Raw genomic sequence first — 18443 nt, forward strand, 5'->3', positions numbered from 1 at the left:
GGGAACCTGCAGCTGTATGGGCTGAGAGGAGGAGCTGCTCAGGAAGACATCCGTTCCTCCTCCCTCACAGAGAAAGAGGGAACCTGCAGCTGTAGGGGCTGAGAGGAGGAGCTGCTCAGGAAGACATCCGCTCCTCCTCCCCTCTCACAGAGAAAGAGGGAACCTGCAGCTGTAGGGGCTGAGAGGAGGAGCTGCTCAGGAAGACATCCGCTCCTCCTCCCCTCTCACAGAGAAAGAGGGAACCTGCAGCTGTAGGGGCTGAGAGGAGGAGCTGCTCAGGAAGACATCTGCTCCTCCTCCCCTCACAGAGAAAGCAGGAACCTGCAGCTGTATGGGCTGAGAGGAGGAGATGCTCAGGAAGACATCTTCTCCTCCTCCCCTCACACAGAAAGAGGGAACCTGCAGCTGTAGCGGCTGAGAGGAGGAGCTGCTCAGGAAGACATCTGCTCCTCCTCCCCTCATAGAGAAAGAGTGAACCTGCAGCTGGAGGAGCTGCTCAGGAAGACATCTGCTCCTCCCCTCAGAGAGAAAGAGGGAACCTGCAGCTGGAGGAGCTGAGAGGAGGAGCTGCTCAGGAAGACATCTGCTCCTCCTCCCCTCATAGAGAAAGAGTGAACCTGCAGCTGGAGGAGCTGCTCAGGAAGACATCTGTTCCTCCCCTCAGAGAGAAAGAGGGAACCTGCAGCTGGAGGAGCTGAGAGGAGGAGCTGCTCAGGAAGACATCTGCTCCTCCTCCCCTCACAGAGAAAGAGGGAACCTGCAGCTGTATGGGCTGAGAGGAGGATATGCTCAGGAAGACATCTTCTCCTCCTCCCCTCACACAGAAAGAGGGAACCTGCAGCTGTAGGGGCTGAGAGGAGAAGCTGCTCAGGAAGACATCTGCTCCTCCTCCCCTTACAGAGAAAGAGGGAAACTGCAGCTGTAGGGGCTGAGAGGAGGAGCTGCTCAGGAAGATATCTGCTCCTCCCCTCACAGAGAGGGAACCTGCAGCTGTAGGGGCTGAGAGGAGGAGCTGCTCAGGAAGACATCCGCTCTTCCTCCCTCACAGAGAAAGAGGGAACCTGCAGCTGTAGGGGCTGAGAGGAGGAGCTGCTCAGGAAGACATCCGCTCCTCCTCCCCTCTCACAGAGAAAGAGGGAACCTGCAGCTGTAGGGGCTGAGAGGAGGAGCTGCTCAGGAAGACATCCGTTCCTCCTCCCTCACAGAGAAAGAGGGGGCTGTCATTTGATTGGCTCAGAGCAAATAGCCCAGTGATGACATCACAGCAGTCGTGACCATACACCGCTACTCTTCCCCCTCGCTCATTCTCGCTGGTTAATGACTCTTTCAGGCTGGAATGTATGAGGCCGTGAACGACGTCTACAAAGTCCTCATCCCCATCCATGAAGCCAACAGGGACGCCAAGAAGCTTTGTGCAATTCACGGTAAACTCCAGGAAGCGTTCAGCAAGATCGTCCACCAGGTAACGAGAGACCGGCGTCCCGAACTGTACGATTCAGTGACCGTGCACCCGAATATCCCCCTCAGTAATCATGTGACCTCAATACTAATAAGACATCCGTAATTGCCACATAGCGCCCCCTAGTGCACGCCATTTGTATTGCAGGGCACATATTTATTCTGATTTCCTTTTTAAATATACAATATCTGCCGAAAATGAAGGCATCTCATAGATCCACGCTGACATTTACAGCAAGCCAGCACAGGTCTAAGATGAGGAGCGCGCGGTTACTGCCTCCCTGCAGTGCTGACCTTCTCCAGCAGAAGAAGCAATGCCCCCCACGGAGCCACTCACACATCATCTCCCGGCTCTTGCATAAGCAGCGCCTCATGTACTGTAATAGATGAATGATTCGAGAAAAGTCCCTTTTGTGCCCTAAATATTCTGCCCCCATCGCGCGGCACTCTGCCCCCATCGCGCGGCACTCTGCCCCCATCGCGCGGCACTCTGCCCCCATCGCGCGGCACTCTGCCCCCATCGCGCGGCACTCTGCCCCCCATCGCGCGGCACTCTGCCCCCCATCGCGCGGCACTCTGCCCCCCATCGCGCGGCACTCTGCCCCCCATCGCGCGGCACTCTGCCCCCCATCGCGCGGCACTCTGCCCCCCATCGCGCGGCACTCTGCCCCCCATCGCGCGGCACTCTGCCCCCCATCGCGCGGCACTCTGCCCCCCATCGCGCGGCACTCTGCCCCCCATCGCGCGGCACTCTGCCCCCCATCGCGCGGCACTCTGCCCCCCATCGCGCGGCACTCTGCCCCCCATCGCGCGGCACTCTGCCCCCCATCGCGCGGCACTCTGCCCCCCATCGCGCGGCACTCTGCCCCCCATCGCGCGGCACTCTGCCCCCCATCGCGCGGCACTCTGCCCCCCATCGCGCGGCACTCTGCCCCCCATCGCGCGGCACTCTGCCCCCCATCGCGCGGCACTCTGCCCCCCATCGCGCGGCACTCTGCCCCCCATCGCGCGGCACTCTGCCCCCCATCGCGCGGCACTCTGCCCCCCATCGCGCGGCACTCTGCCCCCCATCGCGCGGCACTCTGCCCCCCATCGCGCGGCACTCTGCCCCCCATCGCGCGGCACTCTGCCCCCCATCGCGCGGCACTCTGCCCCCCATCGCGCGGCACTCTGCCCCCCATCGCGCGGCACTCTGCCCCCCATCGCGCGGCACTCTGCCCCCCATCGCGCGGCACTCTGCCCCCCATCGCGCGGCACTCTGCCCCCCATCGCGCGGCACTCTGCCCCCATCGCGCGTTGGGCAGATTTTCTTCAAAGAAAAAGACAAATTAAAATATTTCCTTTTTGCACTGACCTGTCATGTAATGTCTTTTTTTTTTTTTCTGGCGCAGGGTAAGAAGAGGCATCCGGTGCACTACAATTCCCAGAATGCATTGCCTGAGCCATGGTCACATTGGCTGTATTTAGAGGCGCGGATGCTGCATGCTGGGAGTTGTAGTCCAGCCGCGGTTGCCTCCGCCTGTGAGTGTGCACTGTTGACACTGTTTTTTATCTCCTTGTTACACAGAGTACTGGCTGGGAGGTAGGTAACGTGCAGTCAGTAAAGACCACTAATAGTCTGAGCCCCCTGCAATGCTTGACCCACATGTGCTAGCGGTGGGCTGTGTGCCGTGACCTGATCCATTAACCAGACACATTGCACCCTCCGGTCATGGTAAAGTCCAGCTAGACCTAGTGCATGACGTTCACACCGTGACACTAATAAGTGACCATCATGTCACTCTCATCATCCTCCAGAAGTAGTGCTCTCTCCATCAACACCTATCTCAACCCCTCCCCCAATGCACCTCCAAAATCAAGGGGTCGATTCAGCCCTTTTTTATTTTCTATCTGTAGCCTTCAGTATATAGGACTCCACATGTTTTCCAAACACCCCTCACTGGGACCCACATATACCATACAAGCATGGCCCCCGTGGCTCTGCTGGCAGTGGACAGGCATCTATTATTTTCCCAGTGCATCTAAGGTGAAAAACTAAGCAACTTTCCAAATATTCTTAATTAAAAACACCCTACATTTTTGTGTATGCAGCTCCTCTGCTGAGCTTTGTGTCGCCGTGGTAACAGACTACAAACAAAACCTGTGCAGTCTGATCCTGTAGTCATGCATTTCTCCATCGTAACGTACAAAACGTAGTTTGTAACCATGAAGATGCATAGGAGCTGTATACAGAAAACGGTAGAGGAAAGGATGGGAAGGAGGCATCACATGACTGCGGGATCCGACTACAGAGTTTGTTTGTAGTCTGCAGCCATGGAGACGATTGGAAATTCTTTGTCTATTTGCAAAGGTTTTATTTATTTTCATATTTTCAATATTTTTTTTATATTTTACATTTGCATTGGAGAAATAAAAGTCCTGAGTGCGGTGGACGGAGGCAGAAGGGGCCAACACTTGCCCTAAATGTCTGATGAAAGCAGCTCCCTCCTGAGACTGGGGCCACCAGGAATGGATGGGAGACTGCACAACCAAATCCTCCGGCATTTGTGGCAGGTGCTATGGATATGGCTAAAGGTCTGAGATGGTAATAGCCCTTTAAATAAGGAACATAATATGTGGACAACCACTTTTAAGACCAGTATCTGGTTTTATAATAGATCTCCACCAGCAGAATAGTAAGTGCAGCTCTGGAGTGTAATACAGGATGTAACTCAGTCTCAGTAATGTAATGTATGTACACAGTGACTGCACCAGCAGAATAGTGAGTGCAGCTCTGAAGTATAATACAGGATGTAACTCAGGATCAGTAATGTAATGTATGTACACAGTGACTGCACCAGCAGAATAGTGAGTGCAGCTCTGAAGTATAATACAGGATGTAACTCAGGATCAGTACAGGATCAGTAATGTAATGTATGTACACAGTGACTGCACCAGCAGAATAGTGAGTGCAGCTCTGGGGTATAATACAGGATGTAACTCAGGGTCAGTAATGTAATGTATGTACACAGTGACTGCACCAGCAGAATAGTGAGTGCAGCTCTGGAGTATAATACAGGAGGTAACTCAGGATCAGTAATGTAATGTATTTACACAGTGACTGCACCAGCAGAATAGTGAGTGCAGCTCTGGAGTATGATACAGTAGGTAACTCAGGATCAGTAATGTAATGTATTTACACAGTGACTGCACCAGCAGAATAGTGAGTGCAACTCTGGGGTATAATACAGGGGGTAACTCAGGATCAGTAATGTAATGTATTTACACAGTGACTGCACCAGCAGAATAGTGAGTGCAGCTCTGGGGTATAATACAGGAGGTAACTCAGGATCAGTAATGTAATGTATGTACACAGTGACTTCACCAGCAGAATAGTGAGTGCAGCTCTGGAGTATAATACAGGATCAGTATAATATATACAATCTGATAAGAAGGTTTAATAGATGAAATCAGATTTTAGCATTTACACTCTGTTTCCACACATTTGTGACTTTTTTTTAACCTTTGGGCTATTAATCCTTTTCAGGCAGATTATTTAGGCCTGACCTAAGTTTAGCTAAATCGACCCCTGAACTTGATGTCCTCCCGTGTATAGTTTTTCCTGCATGCCAACATCCATCATTACCTTCCATTGCTTTATCTGAGAGGTATGGGATCTGTGGCCTGCTCAGGAGTTGTGGACCCCAAGTACTTGCTGGCACTTGTAGTGCGACAGCCTCTGGACAGCCACTGATCGTTTACCTTCGCTTTTCATGCATGTCGCTTGTACTTAACACTTTCCTCTCCATCCTAACCCCTGTGGCCTCTGCATCGCCCTCCCCTCCCCGCACCACGTCCCCATCATTGCTCTTGTACGTTTTCCAGTTGAATATTTTGTTTTTCTCCATTTTAGTTTTTGGACGAACCCTAATTAAAATAATTTCTGTTTTTGTTTTTTCCCGCCCTTCACCCACTGTCTTCCCCCGGTTGCTGACCCTTCTTGTCCCCACTTTTTACTCTTGTCTGTTGTGGTAAGTTCCAGCTCCTGGATAATTACTTTTATGTCTCATTTAACTTCAGCCAAGAGGAAAAAAAAAAAGATAATTGACCCTTAATTTGCCGGAAGGTTGTGGGAGATTATGAATTGGATAAAAAAAAAAAATCCCCACTTTAGTGAACTGTAACTTTTCCCACTTACAGTTTTCTATGTTGGGTGTAAGGAACGACCCGGCGCTGCCTCTCCCTGTGTGATGATGACCCCCTTTCCCCTCCAGCCCCCCGCAGCACTGACGAGAGGGGTTCACCGTGCGTTATATAACCATGTGGTGGCTGTGCGCTATCTCTCGGCTCTGTTAACGGCTCTGCGGTGTAATCTCCTCTCTCATGCTGCCCTATTATTTTTTTTCCCTCTGGAAAATAATAGGTTAATCAGCGCTTTAGTTTCCTGTAATCCTCTGTGCTGCTGTGCGCACCCGTCCACACTGGTCCTCTATAGTCATCACATTGACCACACAAACACACACACTGTAGAGATATTCGTCATTTCCGGGTCAAGCCCGTCACGTCAGGCTCCAGTCTGTCAGAGCATGCTGGGAGTTATAGTTCTTCAACACTTCTAGTTGACTTTGCAGTATGGAGGCTGTCATCATTACTTGACCCTTTCTGCAGCCGCCTAGTCTAACATGGATGATAAGTGATCATATGCACTAAAGGGTGTGAACACTTTTGCAACCAGCATTTACTATATATTTTACCGTTTCGTGCATACAGCTTCTATGCAAACCTATGTGTCTCCATGGTTGCAGGCTACAAACAAACACCACGTGTAGCCTGATCTTGCAGTCTATCGGTCTCCGAGGTAGCGATTGTAGGATTAGATGGCACAGCGTTGCTTTATCTGTAACCATGGAGACGCATAGACGCTGTGTACACAAAACGGTAAGATTTGAGGATATTTGCAAAGTGACTTTTTTTTTGCATATATGATAATGTATAGAGTATCTTCAGTCCATTGGATATGTAAAAAAAAAAGTTTGCAAAAGTATTCATACCCTTTAAATAAAAGTTTAGCATTGGTTCAACTGATTTGAGTGCAGCTGATGCAGCATTTATAATTAGTAAGTGCACTTGAATCATGGCTCCATTTTTGCTGCCAGAGTGCAGCAGAGCGGAGTATATCTTGCTAAATCGTGGCAAAACTGCATAATTTTGCGTGAATTTTGTATAAAAATCCGGGGGTCCGACCACAACCAGTGATTTCCTAATGTAATCAGTGGTCTTATTGATACGATACACTTTATTGATCCCGAGGGAAATTATGGTAATGCCAGGCTTTACTCAGCTTGCACCGACCTTGAGTAATTACATATTACATTCCACATTCAGAGCTGCATTCACATCCTGTCCGCCTCCTGCTGCTTCAGTGTCTGCACCAATCGTGCTCTGCTGCACTGCAGTCTGATGCTGAAACCATTGTAGCTTTCACAGTGCATCAGAATACTGTGAGGGTTTGTCTGCCGGACTGAAATTGTGAGACTGGAGAATTCCGAGTGCAGCTCTGAAGCTCAGGAGAAGCTATACCTGAAGATCTGTGCAAGATGAGGACAGCAGAGTCTTCATGTTGGGTATCGATGTCCAGAGTATCTCATGTGATTCTTTCCGCCGGTCATTACCCTTGTGATAATTTAGCCTCCCTCTTGTCCTCAGGACGGGAAGAGAATGTTTGGGACGTATTTCCGTGTGGGTTTTTACGGAACCAGATTTGGAGACTTAGACGAACAAGAGTTTGTTTACAAAGAACCAGCAATAACCAAACTGGCGGAAATCTCCCACCGGCTGGAGGTAAAACACCAATGACTGTAGAGATCATGTCTGGAGTATAAGCACAGATGGTATTTCCTTTTAATGAATATCTTATCTGTATAGAGATAGGAAGGCAGTACTATCTGTGCCCAAGTTATTTGTATAGGCAGTACGATCTGTGCCCAAGTAATTTTTATAGGGAGTCAGTAAGGCAGTACTATCTGTGCCTAAGTCATTCATGTAGGGACACAAGAAGGCAGTACTATCTGTGCCCAAGTTATTTGTATAGGGAAACAATGCAGTACGATCTGTGCCTAAGTAATTTTTATAGGGAGTCAGTAAGGCAGTACTATCTGTGCCTAAAGGCCCCGTCTCACATAGCGAGATCGCTAGCGAGATCGCTGCTGAGTCACAAGTTTTGTGACGCAACAGCGACCTCAGTAGCGATCTCGCTATGTGTGACACGTACCAGCGATCAGGCCCCTGCTGTGAGATCGCTGGTCGTGTCGGAATGGCCTGGACCTTTTTTGGGTCGTTGAGGTCCCGCTGACATCGCTGAATCGCAATACTATCTGTGCCTATATAATGTACAGGGACACAGTACTATCTACATCTACACAATATATAGAGACAAGGAAGCAGTATTATCTGTGCCTATATAATGTATACAGAGACAGGGAGGCAGTACTATTTGTGCCTTTTATAATGTACCTAAAAAGACAGAGAGGCAATACTATCTACACCAAACCAATCTATATTATTATAGAGAGACAGCGATGCAGCACTATCTGTGCCTAGATCATTTAATATTAATGGCGATTTTTGTGTCTTTATTGACCGGTGAATGCAGGACTCTGTGTAATCCACACCCCTTTGTTTCTGTAGGGATTTTATGGTGAGCGGTTCGGGGAGGACGTCGTCGAGGTCATTAAGGATTCCAACCCGGTCGACAAGTGTAAATTAGATTCTAATAAGGTAACGGAGGGGACTCCAGGTTTTTTTTGGTGGTGGGGTCGGTACTGATCTATTCTATAGCGGGTGCATCAGTGGGATCGATATCCTATGTGGAGCCTTCGGATGTGCAGACCCCATATCTTTCCATGGAGCATCTCTGCATATCTGTTGTGTCTGTCTGCAGGCGTTCATCCAGATCACCTACGTGGAGCCGTACTTCGACACCTACGAAATGAAGGATCGGATCACCTACTTCGACAAGAACTACAACCTGCGGCGGTTCATGTACTGCACACCCTTCACCTTGGACGGAAGGGCACATGGGGAATTGCACGAGCAGTTCAAGAGGAAGACGATCCTGACCACGTCGCACGCGTTCCCCTACATCAAAACCCGGATAAACGTCATTCACAAGGAGGAGGTGAGGGGCGTACAGCGCCGGGTTTTAATTGTCATGCTACTTTGCAGGTCTCCACGTGACCCTTTTCGCTTGCACTGTCCTGCGATGTAGCAGTGACATACAGCGATCTTTGGTTGCACGACCAGTGTCGAGGCCAAAGACGCTTTGACAACGTTACTGTAAGCAAGCAGAGATCTTACTTTGTGCTTTGCTTCCATATTATTGTATTTTCCAAAGTTGCAGAACTTTCTTTTTGACACTTCAATTAACATAAAAATTCCCGAGTTCTGAAGCTTTGGCGCAATCAGTTGCAGCGATCGGTATAGTCTCCATTGTTTCCCCGGTTTCCAAAAATTTAAACCGTAGGTAGTGATTGCTGTTGTTTATTTTGCTCTCAGATGCTAATCAGGTGTCTGGGGAAATTGGGGAACAAAGCAGAAGGTTTTTGTGTTTTTTACCTAACTTAAAGGGGTATGGTCAAGTTGTCTGTTGAGCTGCTTAGAGTTCTGCAATCTCACAGATGGGGAATTTTCTAGCTCCAAAGTTTGGGTCCTCTTTATTTTTGAGTTCTGGTTGAAGTTCGGGTAAAGTTCTGGTACATGAACCGAACTTTGGAATAAAGTTTGGGTAGGGTACCAGAACCTGAACTTCCACGGGTCCCACTCATGTTGTACTCAGCACATGTTCTGCTGTAAGACCTTCGGGTATTTGAACAAGCACACCGCTCAGGGCAGTGAGAGCCCAGATTAGTAGATCTGATCTGAAAGTTGGCAATGCTCAGGCAGGCGATTTTGAAAGATTTATAACCGTGTCTCTTCAGAAACTGAGAGGAAGGCAGAGGCTTACTCATGTACTGTATATAAATAAAGGTGCTGGAGAGAAGTCACTGGGATGTAGAGAGTTAACTCCTTTCCTGGAATGTAACTACTGCACACTTTGTCTCTGAAAGCTGAGCTGCATGAAATCTAGCTGTACACTATAAAAGAGAAAAGCTCTCAGAATGACAGCAGATAGAACAAGCAAGTCAATTGCAAACTTTCTTATTTTCCTTCTAACTAAATAAAGGGGTGTTCTCACATTCTTAAATTTCTTTAAAAGTGAGAGAATCTTGGGGTGACTGTTTTGGGCTTGTCAGTGATCACTCCTGTGCACGTTGCAGATCATTTTGACTCCTATTGAAGTCGCCATCGAGGACATGCAGAAGAAGACCCAAGAGTTGGCTTTTGCCACCCACCAGGATCCGGCCGATCCTAAGATGCTGCAGATGGTCTTACAGGGCTCCGTGGGGACGACTGTGAATCAGGTGGGCTCTGATCTCTGGCTGTAGCACAGCGGTGGCATCACCTAGAGATGGCAATGACATATTCATCCATTATTATGAAGCAGAAGCCGCGGACATTTCCCGATAGCGGTCGCACTGCCCCTTGGTATTGCGGGTATTGGCTTCTACCTTGATCATGGCTGACATATACTTTGTTCCTTAGTGGCGTTCAGTATGACGGCACACAAGTGGGGTACATTAATGTTTCATGGTCGTTTCTCTTGCAGGGTCCGCTGGAGGTCGCTCAGGTGTTTTTATCGGAGATTCCAAATGATCCCAAATTATTCCGACATCATAACAAACTGAGACTCTGTTTTAAAGATTTCACAAAAAGGTATGTTTCCCTTTAAGGATAAGCACTCTCCATACGGTAAATTATGGGCCATCCATGCAATGCTTTTATACCATTGATTCTGCAGGAGTTAACCAAGAATCCATCAGTGAGCTCATTTTGGTACAGTTTGTATCGCTTATCTTTTTCTCAGCTCTTCAGATGTGATCTGTGGTCATAAGTCAACGACAAAGTTAATTATTAAGTTCAACTTAAGAGCTCACAAAAGTTACAAACTGTGAGAACGAGCTCACTGTCGGATTTTCAGTTAAATCATTCTGCAGCCAGCAATATACAGGGAGACAAAAAAGCCAAACTGCATTATTTTTAAAATTATTTTTAACCCCAAATACATAAATTACCCCGATAGTGTCCACCACAAGTTTTCACATCCTATCTTCAGGTATTGCAGCTCGGCCTCATTCACTTTAAAGGGCACCTGTCACCCCGTTTTTTCCGTATGAGATAAAAATACTGTTAAATAGGGCCTGAGCTGTGCATTGCAATAGTGTATTTTGTGGACCCCGATTCCCCACCTATGCTGCCGAAATACGTTACCAAAGTAGTCGTTTTCGCCTGTCAATCAGGCTGGTCTGGTCAGATGGGCGTGGTGTCTTCCCCCAGATCTTGCTTAGTTTTCCGTTGGTGGCGTAGTGGTGTGCTCATGCCCAAGTCCCGAATCCACTGCACAGGGGAGTGGAAAGAGCACGATGTGCTGTATTTCATTGGTGATCGGTGGGGGCGGCCATCTTCCTTTGGCCGTGTGTGCGCAGAAGCTGCGCTCTGCTGGCCGCGGCTTCAGGAAAATGGCCGCGGGATGCCGCGCGTGCGCAGATGGAGATCGCGGCGGCCATTTTCCTGAAGCCGAGATGCGAACTCTGCTTCAGGAAAATGGCCGCCGCGATCTCCGTCTGCGCACGCGCGGCATCCCGCGGCCATTTTCCTGAAGCCGCGGCCAGCAGAGCGCCGCTTCTGCGCACGCGCGGACAAAGGAAGATGGCCGCCCCCACCGATCACCAATGAAATAGTGCACATCGCGCTCTTTCCACTCCCCTGTGCAGTGGATTCGGGACCTTGGGCATGCGCACACCACTACGCCACCAACGGAAAACTAAGCAAGATCTGGGGGAAGACACCACACCCATCTGACCAGACCAGCCTGATTGACAGGCGAAAACGACTACTTTGGTAACGTATTTCGGCAGCATAGGTGGGGAATCGGGGTCCACAAAATACACTATTGTAATGCCCAGCTCAGGCCCTATTTAACAGTATTTTTATCTCATACGGAAAAAACGGGGTGACAGGTGCCCTTTAATGGAGAGGAGTTGCATTATGTTTTTCTTGGGAATCCTCTTCTTTTCCATGCTATGGCCGTACGTCTGATAATCCAGAATATCCAGCACTTATCAGGTCCCATTGATGCCGGAATACACTACTTTTAAAGAGAATGTGATGTTTTCTGCAATGTCCTGTAAGCACCACGTTCTACGGCACGGCTTCAAAGACTGAAGATCTGATGGTGGTTGTGGATGGATGATGGGAGTAGTTCCTTCCCGTGCTCAGGAGACAGTGCGGAGGGGAATGTTGCAGCCGTTTCACCTGTGTATTCTCTAATAGGTGCGAGGACGCTCTGCGAAAGAATAAGAGTCTCATTGGGCCGGACCAGAAGGAATATCAGCGGGAGCTGGAGCGTAACTACCACCGCCTGAAGGAGGCGCTGCAGCCGCTCATCAACAGGAAGATCCCACAGTTGTACAAGAATGTGGTCCCCATCACCTGTCACAGGTAATCGGCAGTCTCCATGTGGAGGACACCGGCTGTCCTAGGCCTTCATTCTAGTTGGGGGTCACTTTCTGTATTTTTGCAGTAGTTTTCACATCCCTTGTCCACAGTTGCGGTCTGACCCCCGCGTTCTTTATATCACTGCTTTCTGTGCTCTGTAGGGATTCGTTCAGTAGAATGAGTCTAAGAAAAATCGACTTGTGATATGAAGAAAGTTGGGATCGCTCCTCCCTATGGAACTGATACCTGGCGGAAAGCATTGGGAGCACAGGACGCAGGCGCCCGTTACACCGAGAACAGACCCTCGTCCTGCACGTTGCGGCATCGGGACCCCCAGAGTAGGGGATTTCGCCGTCAAAACTGTTACGGGAAGGTCCGCTATCGCAACGCTCGGGCGTTACTTTGGATTCCATCATTTCACTATTATTCATTTCCTGTGGTACACAGATCCATTTTTTATCACTATTTATGAAATTTGCATTTACTTGTATTACGTTTGTATTAATTTATATTCCACTTTGTCTTTTTAATATTTTTTTTTAAGGTACTCTCATCCTTTCTCTTCGTTGCCAATGATTTTATTTAATTTTTTGTTATTGCAAATTGAACCACAGCCATAAAGTTGTGAATGGTTTATAGGAGACATTGAGTTCCCCGGTACTAAGCTCTCTGATTCCTGCTCAGTGGCCACCATCCTGGTTTTATTTTAATGTTTTTCTTTCTTTACACACTTTCTAGATTCAGATCTGAATGCTCCGACAAGAGAAATAACTTTCTTCATCGTAATTTCTCCTACGTATCATTGGGGGACACAGGACGAATGGGTGTTATGCTGCTGCCACCAGGAGGACACTAAGTTAAACACACACAAAAGATTAACTCCTCCCCTGCAGTATACACCCACGGCTGGACAATCCGGAGCCAGTTCTTACTTAGTGTCTCAGGAGGCACTTGGGTCCTCAGGACCCCACCAATTTTTCTTTTTGATTTAACGGAGAGAAGGGAGCGACAGGCAAGTTTTCAGCCCTGATCTCTCCCGCACCAACAACGGGCAAGTACACGGAGCGTTCCTCCTGTATCCTTTCCCGCGACGATGGATGCCAGCCCTGGCTCACCTTTCAGTGTGGCGACGGTTCCCTAGCGTTCCGATCTCCCTCCCTCCTTTTCAGGCGACCATGGGGACTAATCATCCACCTAAGTCTCCTGGAGCCAGGGCACAGCCGGACAGATTGTCAGGGCGTCCGTGCAGCCGTCCACTGCATCACCACTGTATATAGCGGTTGACACATGGCGGCAGTAGCTCTCCACCCTCTCCCTATCAAGGTGAAGGTGGATGGAGCATCGGTCCCATCGCACAAGGTAAGTGCGGGGACCGACGAGCTGGCAGCAGGGGGGGCCCCCTTACTCTCTTCCAATGCGGCTCTGCAGCCGCGGGGCAGCGTGCGGCTCTGCAGCCGCGGGGCAGCGTGCGGCTCTGCAGCCGCGGGGCAGCGTGCGGCTCTGCAGCCGCGGGGCGGCGTGCGGCTCTGCAGCCGCGGGACAGCGTGAGGCTCTGCAACCGCGGGGCAGCGTGCGGCTCTGCAGCCGCGGGGCAGCGTTATTCCTCTGTGGGGGCTCGGCGGCGCCCAGGCCCGGGCCGGACTAGCGCCCGCCTACAAGCACGCCGCCGCCCGCCCACGACACGCCCCCTCCCTGGGCGCTTCTCGCTCCCGAGAAGCGCCCTTCTCACATCTCGGCGGCCATCTTGGATCAGGAAGTGCGCTGACGGCTCTGCAGCACCGCAGCGCACAGGAGGATCTCCCTGCCAGCCACCGCAGAACTTAGGTGAGACGCACCCAATAGGATTGTCTCCCCCCCTGCCAGTACGCTCATTTAATCAGAAACATGTCACAGTCTAGGCATAAACAGACTGGAAAGACCCACTCTGTTATTTTTGCTGTGTGCACCTCCTGCAAGATATCTCTGCCCCGAGGTCACACTACCCCGCTGTGCTCCGCCTGCGAAACGCCTGCGGCACAGGATACTCCGGCCTCTGACCCGGAATGTACCGAGCCTAGTACCCCCGCATGGGCGTCCTCCCTCGCTCGCTCTGTGGCATCTTTGGAAAGGACGATACAGTCCTTCCGTGACCCGTCCCTTACTCAGGGAACTTCCACGGAGGTTGTAACGCGGTCTAAGAACCCTTCGCGGTCTAGAGGTCGTACTGTTTCTAGAAGCCCTCACTCATCCAAGAAAAGGTCCAGAGTAATGTCTCCGGTCCGTGATCAGCCCTCAAACTCAGAGAGCGATGTCTCTCGTCACTCTTCCCCGACTCATAGCAGGGAATCCCTCCTGGATGACGCATCCGACGCGTCCTGTTCTCCAGAGTATCGTCACGATCAAGAGACTCTAGATTCTCTTATAGATTCTGTTAGTCAGACGCTTCAGTTAGAGGATGAAATCCCGTCCATGGCGGCTCATCCCGTGTCATTTGGGCGAGCCACAAAGGCTCATAAATTTTTTCCTACGCACCCTCAGTTCAAGGATATTGTAGATCAACATAGAGTCCGTCCGGATAAACGTTTCTCAGGTCAGAAGGCTATGCAATCAAAGTATCCGTTCGCTCAGGACCTAACTAAGGAGTGGTCTCAGTCACCCTCCGTGGACCCGCCAGTGTCGCGGCTAGCCACCAAGGCGGTTCTATCCTCCTCCGAGGGTGCGTCCGTCAAGCATCCCACTGATAGACAAATTGACCAGATGGCTCGCTCGGCTTTTGAAGCCTCCTCGGCTTCTCTCTTTCCCTCTTTTGCCATCACGTGGGTCGCAAAAGCCATGTCCCATTGGGCAGAGTCTTTATCCTCTACGGCACTACGGGCCGACTTACCCCCAGAAATTTCACACCTGGCCACTCAGATCGCCAGAGCGGGGGACTTTGTAGTTTCCGCGTCCTTAGACGCGGCCAACTGTGCCTCACAGGCAGCGGCCAATGCTGTCACGATCCGCAGATCCCTTTGGCTCAGGGACTGGAAAGCGGACTCGGGATCCAAAAAATCCCTCACGTCTCTTCCATACCAGGGCGAACGTCTATTTGGGGATAAACTAGACAAAATAATCGCAGACTCCACAGGAGGAAAGAGCAAATTTCTTCCCCAGCAACGTACTTTTCGCCCCTTTCGCAATCAACAGGGCCGAGGCCGATATTTCCGTTTCGGCTCCAATTGGTCCAATCCCTCCTCCGCGCCACCTGGCGTCGGGAGAGGTCAGCGCAAGGACAGAGCCTCCCAGCCGTCTTACAAGCCTTCTCCCACTTGGAGAGGCAGACCCAGACAACAGGGATCCCGAGGGCCCAGACCTGGCAGGTCCCCACCTCAATGACTTTTGGCAAACACCGAAGGACACCGACAAAGTAGGCGGCCGCCTACTTTTCTTTCGGGACGCGTGGCTCTCGGTAGTTTCCGACCGATGGGTCCGCGACCTAGTGTCCTACGGTTACAGGATAGAGTTTGTCTCTCTTCCCCCGCCTCGTTTCTTCCAGTCCCCCCCTCCCAGGGCAAGGGTCGGTCAGTATTTCCAGGCTATAAGGTCGCTATGGGAAGATGGGGTCATCATCCCGGTACCTCAGAACGAGTGGTACCAAGGTTTTTATTCCAACCTTTTCATCGTACCAAAAAAGGACGGCTCAGTACGTCCAATACTAGACCTCAAACTACTCAACAGGTACGTACGCGTACATCATTTCCGTATGGAGTCCCTCCGCTCGGTGATTGCCTCTCTGGAAGAGGGCGAGTTTCTTGCATCTCTAGATGTGCAGGACGCTTATCTGCACATCCCCATCCTACCGTCTCATCAGCGGTTCCTCCGCTTCGCGGTCCAGGGACACCATTTTCAGTTTGTCGCCCTACCCTTCGGGCTTGCCACTGCCCCTCGGGTATTCACCAAGGTCATGGCAGCTGCCGTGGCCATTCTCCATGCTCGAGGTATAGTGGTGTTGCCCTACTTGGACGACATTCTCATAAAGGGTCCCTCTTTTCGGTCCTGCTCAGAAGCAGTAGATGTCACGATAAATACCTTTTTGCGCCTGGGTTGGAAGATCAATTTCAAAAAATCTTCTCCAGTCCCGGCTCAAACCATATCCTACCTGGGGATGATCCTAGATTCCTCTCGGGGTCTAGTACTTCTACCTCCGGAAAAGGTATCCACTCTGCAGAGAGAAGTCCGAAAGCTTACCCAACCTCTCCCTCACTCCCTACGTTTCTCCATGAGGGTTCTCGGCAGGATGGTGGCGGCAATGGAGGCAGTGCCCTTTGCGGTATTTCACCTCCGTCCCCTACAGCACGCCCTTCTAGCAGTATGGGACAGGAATCCTGCCTCGCTAGACCGCCGTCTCCTGCTCTCTCGATCAATCAGGCAGTCCCTCAGGTGGTGGACCAAGAGGTCCTCCCTGACTCGGGGGAAGTCCTTTCTTCCGGTGCACTGGTTGGTCGTCACAACGGACGCCAGTCTCTTCGGCTGGGGCGCTGTGTTCCGATGCCACTCGACTCAGGGTCGCTGGTCCCCGCAGGAATCCCAGCTGCCCATCAACATCCTAGAGATTCGGGCAATCCGACTGGCACTCCGCCAGTTTCAGCCGTTTCTTTCCGGCCGCGCGGTCAGAGTCCAGTCCGACAACGCCACTGCGGTAGCCTATATCAACCGGCAAGGGGGCACTCGCAGCAAGGCGGCCATGGTCGAGGTATCGCTCATTCTCCGCTGGGCCGAGACCAACCACTCCATACTATCAGCAGTTTACATCCCGGGCGTGGAAAACTGGGAAGCGGACTTTCTAAGTCGCCACAGCCTCGATCCCGGAGAGTGGTCTCTCCATCCCGCAGTCTTTCACCAGATATGCTCTCGTTGGGGGACTCCGGACGTGGACCTGATGGCATCTCGCCTCAATTGCCAGGTTCCCGTCTTCATGGCCAGGTCTCACGACCCCTCAGCCTTCGGAGCCGACGCTCTAGTCCTCTCATGGCAGGGTTTCAGACTCCCATACATTTTTCCCCCAATTCCTCTTCTGGCAAAGGTAATCAGGAAGATCAGGGCAGAACGGATTCCAGTAATTCTCATCGCCCCGGACTGGCCGCGCAGGACGTGGTACGCCGAGATGGTGCAACTGGTCTCAGACGTACCCTGGAGGCTGCCAAGTCGCGCAGACCTTCTGTCTCAAGGGCCCATTTACCACCCGAACTCAGAGGCCCTATCTTTAACGGCGTGGCCGTTGAGTCCTGGGTACTGAGGCAGAAGGGTTTGCCCCAGACGGTTATATCTACCATGCTCCGCGCACGCAAGCCTTCCTCCATGCGCATCTACCACCGCGCCTGGAAGGCTTACTTCGCCTGGTGCAGAGATCGGGGTCGGTCTCCCCTCCAATTTTCTATTCCTCACATTTTGGAATTCCTCCAATCAGGCGTAGACTTGGGCCTTGCTCTCAGCTCTCTTAAGGGCCAAATTTCTGCCCTCTCGGTTCTTTTCCAGAGAAGGATTGCAAACAAATTGCAAGTCAAGACTTTCATCCAGGGAGTTTCTCATATGGTTCCACCTTACAAGATGCCCTTGGAACCATGGGATCTGAATCTGGTCCTCTGTGCTCTTCAAGAGCCACCCTTTGAACCCTTGCAAGAAGTGTCCTTGCGGTTCTTATCGTGGAAGATTGCCTTTCTCGTGGCTGTCACGTCTATTAGACGTGTCTCTGAGCTAGCAGCCCTGTCTTGCCAACCTCCTTTCCTCGTGTTCCACCAGGACAAGGTAGTTCTACGGACATGTCCGACTTTTCTTCCGAAGGTCGTTTCCTCATTCCATCTTAATGAGGAGATTGTTCTTCCCTCACTGTGCCCTGCTCCTTCTCACCGCACGGAAAGGGCGCTCCACACTCTGGACCTAGTGAGGGGTCTCAGACGTTATGTCTCTAGAACTGCGTCTCTCCGTAGGTCAGACGCCTTGTTCGTTCTTCCGGAAGGGCCACGGAAGGGTCTACCCGCTTCCAAGGCCTCCATTGCCAAGTGGATTCGTTCCGCCATCCAAGAGTCCTACCGTGTCAAGGGTCACGCCGCACCTCCGGGGATCAAGGCTCATTCTACCCGGTCAGTCGGCGCGTCCTGGGCCATCCGGCATCAGGCATCGGCAGCACAGGTCTGTAAGGCTGCCACATGGTCCAGCCTACATACGTTCACGAAGCACTACCATGTGCACTCTCAGGCCTCGGCAGACGAATCCTACAAGCGGCAGTGTCTCATCTGTAGCTCGTAGGCACGCACAGCATTTATAACTTCTTGTTGCCCACCCAGGGACTGCTTTGGGACGTCCCATTCGTCCTGTGTCCCCCAATGATACGTAGGAGAAAAGGAGATTTTTGTGTACTCACCGTAAAATCTCTTTCTCCGAGTCAATCATTGGGG

The 18443-nt window shown here is 51.1% G+C and overlaps 1 protein-coding gene across 11 annotated transcripts in view; it reads left to right on the forward strand.

Moving 5' to 3' along the window:
• DOCK7 (dedicator of cytokinesis 7) overlaps window positions 1-12665 on the forward strand; it is a 101493-nt gene extending 88828 nt beyond the window's left edge. For 7 of the 11 annotated variants that reach the window (XM_077278855.1, XM_077278845.1, XM_077278848.1 and 4 more), the window contains 9 exons: window positions 1331-1462; window positions 3026-3040; window positions 7153-7278; window positions 8125-8214; window positions 8378-8614; window positions 9753-9896; window positions 10142-10248; window positions 11866-12033; window positions 12192-12386. In XM_077278855.1, coding sequence (XP_077134970.1) covers window positions 1331-1462; window positions 3026-3040; window positions 7153-7278; window positions 8125-8214; window positions 8378-8614; window positions 9753-9896; window positions 10142-10248; window positions 11866-12033; window positions 12192-12234 — 1062 coding nt within the window. In that variant the 3' untranslated portion in view covers window positions 12235-12386. Of the gene's footprint in view, window positions 1-1330; window positions 1463-3025; window positions 3041-7143; window positions 7279-8124; window positions 8215-8377; window positions 8615-9752; window positions 9897-10141; window positions 10249-11865; window positions 12034-12191 lie in introns of all 11 variants that reach the window. The other 4 variants (XM_077278846.1, XM_077278849.1, XM_077278851.1 and 1 more) reach the window with 2 other exon arrangements.
• Window positions 12666-18443: the final 5778 nt, after the last annotated feature.

Source organism: Ranitomeya variabilis, chromosome 8 (genome assembly GCF_051348905.1).
Source record: "Ranitomeya variabilis isolate aRanVar5 chromosome 8, aRanVar5.hap1, whole genome shotgun sequence".
In the NCBI taxonomy this organism is placed as follows: domain Eukaryota; kingdom Metazoa; phylum Chordata; class Amphibia; order Anura; family Dendrobatidae; genus Ranitomeya; species Ranitomeya variabilis.